This window comes from Oncorhynchus clarkii, unplaced genomic scaffold, assembly GCF_045791955.1.
Source record: "Oncorhynchus clarkii lewisi isolate Uvic-CL-2024 unplaced genomic scaffold, UVic_Ocla_1.0 unplaced_contig_10500_pilon_pilon, whole genome shotgun sequence".
NCBI lineage: Eukaryota > Metazoa > Chordata > Actinopteri > Salmoniformes > Salmonidae > Oncorhynchus > Oncorhynchus clarkii.
In genome coordinates this window covers 120,001-127,671 of record NW_027258047.1, presented here as the reverse complement: position 1 = coordinate 127,671, position 7,671 = coordinate 120,001, and the positions used below count along the sequence as shown (strand labels likewise).

Below are 7,671 nucleotides of genomic sequence, written 5' to 3'. Positions count from 1 at the left end.
CCCAGTGCTGTGTGTTAGATATATTTCCACACTAGGTGGTTGGAATAATACTGTGAAATAGTGAAAATTATGCAAATGCACTTTAATTGTGAGAGTTGTTCGGAAAGACATCTCCTGGTGACCGTCCCCATGTGGTTAATTAGTTAATAGACCAATAAGAAAGAGAGTTCCAAACCTCTCTGCCAATAACAGCTCGTTTTCAGTTTTCCCCTCCCCATTCAGACCACTCCCAGACAGTCCTAGCAACATTCTTGCTTGAGAAAATGCTATTTGCGAATAATACGTTTCTTAATTTTTTTTACAATTTTAATTTAAAATTTTAATTTAAAACACATGATTTGATATTGAGATAAAAACGTCTGCATTGGGCCTTTAAAGGTTCCATAGATTTTTATTTTGTAAATTGATTCTCTTCACTTTTTTCCCCATTCACAACGTTTATATTCCATTCACTTATTTTTAGTTGAGTTATTAACCCACCTGTTGCTTGTGACAAGCGGTGTGACTGTGTGTTTCTATAGAAACGGCTCCAACACCTGCCCTCCCGTGACACCTCGGCGTTGAACCGTAGGAAAACGGTATGATACACACGAGACTTCTACCGTCACCTGGGCATAACGGGGCACGCCACCTGACTCTCTGCGTGTGCCTTTTTATGAAGTTGTTACAGTTACATTCAGAAACATTTTTACCAGGAAGTATTTACCTGGATAACATGCACGCTTGAAGAACTAAGCTAACTTCAAAGTAGCATAACTTTCGTTCAGGTTGGACTATTTTATGCGAAGTTCAAGATGCTCATTTGAAAACGTGGACTGAATGGACCTAAAATATCCGGTAATGGCGTATCGATAATGACGACCCGTCCTATCCTGTAACAGAAGTGGTCAACTACGTTGTAATTGGATGCATTTTTATTTGTGTGGGGGAAATGATCTAGCACAGCCTTCGGTACTTTCACCCCGATCGTCATGAACTCTGAAAAGCCCCGTTTTCTATCGCAACCTGTCGTGAAGAACATATTCGTGTATCGAAATGGAGATCCGTTTTACGAGGCTCGCCGATTAGTGGTAAACCAAAAGAGAGTGTCCAATTTTGATACTTTTCTTCGAGATGTGACGGGGGGTGTGCAGGCTCCGTTTGGAGCGGTTCGGAACATCTACACCCCTCGAATGGGCCATCGGGTGGCCTGCCTGGACCATCTACAGAGCGGGGAACAATATGTCGCTGCGGGGAGAGAGAAATTCAAGAAATTGGAGTAAGATAATTGTGTGTGTGTGTGTGTGCGCGTAATAATTGTCTGTTGTATTAGTTAATGTACATTATTGAAGAATTCATTGATGTTCATTGTATACTGAATGACAGACTCACTGTCTGTGATGTTCATTGTATACTGAATGACAGACTCACTGTCTGTGATGTTCATTGTATACTGAATGACAGACTCGCTGTCTGTGATGTTCATTGTATACTGAATGACAGACTCGCTGTCTGTGATGTTCATTGTATACTGAATGACAGGCTCACTGTCTGTGATGTTCATTGATACTGAATGACAGACTCGCTGTCTGTGATGTTCATTGATACTGAATGACAGACTCACTGTCTGTGATGTTCATTGTATACTGAATGACAGACTCACTGTCTGTGATGTTCATTGATACTGAATGACAGACTCACTGTCTGTGATGTTCATTGATACTGAATGACAGACTCGCTGTCTGTGATGTTCATTGTATACTGAATGACAGACTCGCTGTCTGTGATGTTCATTGATACTGAATGACAGACTCGCTGTCTGTGATGTTCATTGTATACTGAATGACAGACTCACTGTCTGTGATGTTCATTGTATACTGAATGACAGACTCACTGTCGGTGATGTTCATTGTATACTGAATGACAGACTCACTGTCTGTGATGTTCATTGTATACTGAATGACAGACTCACTGTCTGTGATGTTCATTGATACTGAAAGACAGACTCACTGTCTGTGACGTTCACATTTCAAGGTCGAGTTGACCTCACCCTACTGATGTTCCAATAACTATAAAATAGTGAAAAACTTTGTCCCTCCATTGTAATTGCAGTTATTCACAGATAGGATCCAGAAAGAAGAGGATGCTCCTTACTTCTTCAGGGCAGGTGAGATGACTTGTTGCACTATCCACCATTCACACCACTTTACCAAGAGAAACTCACCAGACCTTGTCTTCTACTGGTCCTGGCTTGCTGGCCATGCTGTGCTGTCAATTAGACTGCAACTGTTTTGAATGATTGATGACATTTGGCCTTCAAAGGGGAAACATGTTTTTAATTGTTCATCATTCACTCACAAGATGTCCTGGTCTCTGGGTGCCTGTTTGAGAAGCCCTGGTCTCTGGGTGCCTGTTTGAGAAGCCCTGGTCTCTGGGTACCTGTTTGTGAAGCCCTGGTCTCTGGGTGCCTGTTTGAGAAGCCCTGGTCTCTGAGTGCCTGTTTGAGAAGCCCTGGTCTCTGGGTGCCTGTTTGAGAAGCCCTGGTCTCTGGGTGCCTGTTTGAGAAGCCCTGGTCTCTGGGTGCCTGTTTGAGAAGCCCTGGTCTCTGGGTGACGGTTTGAGAAGCCCTGGTCTCTGGGTGCCTGTTTGAGAAGCCCTGGCCTCTGGGTGCCTGTTTGAGAAGCCCTGTTCTCTGGGTGCCTGTTTGAGAAGCCCTGTTCTCTGGGTGCCTGTTTGAGAAGCCCTGGTCTCTGGGTGCCTGTTTGAGAAGCCCTGTTCTCTGGGTGCCTGTTTGAGAAGCCCTGGTCTCTGGGTGCCTGTTTGAGAAGCCCTGGTCTCTGGGTGCCTGTTTGAGAAGCCCTGGTCTCTGGGTGCCTGTTTGAGAATCCCTGGTCTCTGGGTGCCTGTTGGAGAAGCCCTGGTCTCTGGGTGCCTGTTTGAGAAGCCCTGGTCTCTGGGTGCCTGTTTGAGAAGCCCTGGTCTCTGGGTGCCTGTTTGAGAAGCCCTGGCCTCTAGGTGCCTGTTTGAGAAGCCCTGGCCTCTGGGTACCTGTTTGAGAAGCCCTGGTCTCTGGGTGCCTGTTTGAGAAGCCCTGGTCTCTGGGTGCTTGTTTGCGAAGAATCAGCTATGAAAGGTGTAATGTCAGTCACCATGTTTACATGCGCACAGTATTCTGGGTAGTAGCTCATATCCGCTTAAGGTCTTATTTGGGATAAGATGTTTACATGCACCTTTTGATATCCTGCTCATGAGTATCACTGTACCCATGAATTATCATAATGTTCCTCATTTAAGTTCATCTGGGTTAAATGGACACTGGCTGTAGGTCTATAACCTCTCACATGTAGAGTAATATACTAGTAACTCCTGCAGAATTATACATTTCTTGCAGTGAAATTATACAACAAATGTTAATTTATTCTTGGGAACAGGAGTGGAGAAATATGATTTCTTTCAGCATCTCTTGAGAAAATGCGAATGCGCGTGTAATGTGCTATCTTTGACTCTGTTAAGCAAGCAGACACTATTTCAACCACATAAAATATGCATCCAAGACGAACTGAAGTCTTATCAGAAACGTGTTTTATCATTTTGACATTTTTTTCATTTCCTTAAAACCGGTCAAACTGATGATAGTTGGACATGTTGCATGGGACTGGTCTTTCCACTGTTCTGGGAGTTATTGAGTTTTCTCCCCGGTCCCTAAAACAAAACAGACCGGTGTTAACTAGATTACTAATGCATTCGTTCTAAGACATTATTCTGGTCAGCACTACTTTATTTAGTTTTCTAACAGAACAGAAGCTGCATGTACCTTAACTATAGTTGATAAACATATGGCCGACCAAATGTCAGAAATTACAATATGGCCGACCAAATGTCGGAAATTACAATATGGCCGACCAAATGTCAGAAATTACAATGTGGCCGACCAAATGTCAGAAGTTACAATATGGCCGACCAAATGTCAGAAATTACAATGTGGCCGACCAAATGTCAGAAGTTACAATATGGCCGACCAAATGTCAGAAATTACAATATGGCCGACCAAATGTCAGAAGTTACAATATGGCCGACCAAATGTCAGAAATTACAATATGGCCGACCAAATGTCGGAAATTACAATATGGCCGACCAAATGTCAGAAGTTACAATATGGCCGACCAAATGTCGGAAATTACAATATGGCCGACCAAATGTCAGAAGTTACAATATGGCCGACCAAATGTCGGAAATTACAATATGGCCGACCAAATGTCAGAAATTACAATATGGCCGACCAAATGTCAGAAATTACAATATGGCCGACCAAATGTCAGAAGTTACAATATGGCCGACCAAATGTCAGAAGTTACAATATGGCCGACCAAATGTCAGAAGTTACAATATGGCCGACCAAATGTCAGAAGTTACAATATGGCCGACCAAATGTCGGAAGTTACAATATGGCCGACCAAATGTCGGAAATTACAATATGGCCGACCAAATGTCGGAAATTACAATATGGCCGACCAAATGTCGGAAATTACAATATGGCCGACCAAATGTCGGAAATTACAATATGGCCGACCAAATGTCGGAAATTACAATATGGCCGACCAAATGTCGGAAATTACAATATGGCCGACCAAATGTCGGAAATTACAATATGGCCGACCAAATGTCGGAAATTACAATATGGCCGACCAAATGTCGGAAATTACAATATGGCCGACCAAATGTCGGAAATTACAATATGGCCGACCAAATGTCGGAAATTACAATATGGCCGACCAAATGTCGGAAATTACAATATGGCCGACCAAATGTCGGAAATTTCAATATGGCCGACCAAATCTCGGAAATTACAATATGGCCGACCAAATGTCGGAAATTACAATATGACAGGATATTGGTGTGCATGTAAATGTGGTAACCTGAATAATAACAGGATATTGGTGTGCATGTAAACGTGGTAACCTGAATAATAACAGGATATTGGTGTGCATGTAACCGTGGTAACCTGAATAATAACAGGATATTGGTGTGCATGTAAACATGGTAACCTGAATAATATCAGGATATTGGTGTGCATGTAACCGTGGTAACCTGAATAATAACAGGATATTGGCGTGCATGTAACCGTGGTAACCTGAATAATAACAGGATATTGGTGTGCATTTAACCGTGGTAACCTGAATAATAACAGGATATTGGTGTGCATGTAACCGTGGTAACCTGAATAATAACAGGATATTGGTGTGCATGTAAACGTGGTAACCTGAATAATAACAGGATATTGGTGTGCATGTAACCGTGGTAACCTGAATAATAACAGGATATTGGTGTGCATGTAAACGTGGTAACCTGAATAATATCAGGATATTGGTGTGCATGTAACCGTGGTAACCTGAATAATAACAGGATATTGGCGTGCATGTAACCGTGGTAACCTGAATAATAACAGGATATTGGTGTGCATGTAAACGTGGTAACCTGAATAATAACAGGATATTGGTGTGCATGTAAACGTGGTAACCTGAATAATAACAGGATATTGGCGTGCATGTAACCGTGGTAACCTGAATAATAACAGGATATTGGTGTGCATGTAACCGTGGTAACCTGAATAATAACAGGATATTGGCGTGCATGTAACCGTGGTAACCTGAATAATAACAGGATATTGGCGTGCATGTCAACGTGGTAACCTGAATAATAACAGGATATTGGCGTGCATGTAACCGTGGTAACCTGAATAATAACAGGATATTGGTGTGCATGTAACCGTGGTAACCTGAATAATAACAGGATATTGGTGTGCATGTAACCGTGGTAACCTGAATAATAACAGGATATTGGTGTGCATGTAAACGTGGTAACCTGAATAATAACAGGATATTGGTGTGCATGTAACCGTGGTAACCTGAATAATAACAGGATATTGGCGTGCATGTAACCGTGGTAACCTGAATAATAACAGGATATTGGCGTGCATGTCAACGTGGTAACCTGAATAATAACAGGATATTGGCGTGCATGTAACCGTGGTAACCTGAATAATAACAGGATATTGGTGTGCATGTAACCGTGGTAACCTGAATAATAACAGGATATTGGCGTGCATGTAACCGTGGTAACCTGAATAATAACAGGATATTGGCGTGCATGTCAACGTGGTAACCTGAATAATAACAGGATATTGGCGTGCATGTCAACGTGTTCAGTGCTGTTTGAGAAAGATCAGCTAAGTGAGAGGCGAATACACCAGGGTTTAGTCACCTCCTTCTTTGTGGTTTGTGAAGAATCACTTTGTTGGCAGATCGGTGACTATGAATGACTAATGTAGTGATGATAATCAACCTCCTTCAATACATATTTAATCCGGAATAGCATCTTTAATCAACCATTGTTGCCTGCCGCAGAGCGCCTCGTGGTCAGATCTCTCACCACACACCGAGCGGTGGAAACACAGACGTCACACCCTCCCGTAACCTCCTTGTCCAGCGCTAAGGGTTTTATTTACAATCAGTTTATTTGCAGAGGAGCAGCCACAAGCACACAGGCTGTGTCCCAAAATGGCACTTGCAATCCAATGTAAGTGCATCACTTTTGACCAGGGACCATAGTGCTCCGGCCAAAAGGTAGGGCACTCTATAGGGAATAGGGTGTCATTTGGGACACATCCACTGCATGATTTCTGTTCTAATCATGACTAGTGGAGGTTTAATAGGCCAGTCTATTTATGAGAGCCACCCTCACCACTGTCATGTTCCTCTGATTGGTTCAATTAAAGAGGCTCTCAAACAACACTCAGAACCCTGGCTGTGACCAAACAGCCTGCCACACTTAAGAGGAAGTAGGGCTAGGATGGACTGTTAACTGGGTTTAGGACTCTTCCCAAACGGCCTGCTGTGGGTCTGTCTGCCACACTGAAGAAGAAGTAGGGCTAGGATGGACTGTTAACTGGGTTTAGGACTCTTCCCAAACAGCCTGCTGTGGGTCTGTCTGCTGCACTTAAGAAGAAGTAGGGCTAGGATGGACTGTTAACTGGGTTTAGGACTCTTCCCAAACAGCCTGCTGTGGGTCTGTCTGCCACACTGAAGAAGAAGTAGGGCTAGGAAGGACTGTTAACTGGGTTTAGGACTCTTCCCAAACAGTCTGCTGTGGGTCTGTCTGCTGCACTTAAGAGGAAGTAGGGCTAGGATGGACTGTTAACTGGGTTTAGGACTCTTCCCAAACAGTCTGCTGTGGGTCTGTCTGCCACACTGAAGAAGAAGTAGGGCTAGGATGGACTGTTAACTGGGTTTAGGACTCTTCCCAAACAGTCTGCTGTGGGTCTGACTGCTGCACTTAAGAGGAAGTAGGGCTAGGATGGACTGTTAACTGGGTTTAGGACTCTTCCCAAACGGCCTGCTGTGGGTCTGTCTGCCACACTGAAGAAGAAGTAGGGCTAGGATGGACTGTTAACTGGGTTTAGGACTCTTCTCAAACAGGCAGTTAACCCACTGTTCCCTGGTAGGCCGTCATTGTGAATAAGAATTTGTCCTTAACTGACTTGCCAAGTTAAATAAATCTCTCCTCTACTTTTAGCCTTATCCACAGGCTAAACCGGTGCCCCAGAGTCGAATCATTGTATCAGCAAGATTCCTGAAACCCATCAAAGAGCCCTGTTCGATTTTGTAAGTTCAACTTACATTTGTCCCTGTGTGA

At 43.3% G+C, this 7,671-nt stretch overlaps 1 protein-coding gene across 1 annotated transcript in view; it reads left to right on the top strand.

Annotated features, from left to right (window-relative positions):
* The first annotated feature begins 971 nt into the window (after positions 1-971).
* The window catches only part of LOC139394634 (doublecortin domain-containing protein 2-like), a 37,049-nt gene continuing 30,349 nt past the window's right edge, over positions 972-7,671 (top strand). Inside the window, exons 1-3 of the mRNA XM_071142737.1 lie at positions 972-1,258; positions 2,092-2,146; positions 7,552-7,640. Coding sequence (XP_070998838.1) covers positions 972-1,258; positions 2,092-2,146; positions 7,552-7,640 — 431 coding nt within the window. The remainder of the gene's footprint in view (positions 1,259-2,091; positions 2,147-7,551; positions 7,641-7,671) is intronic.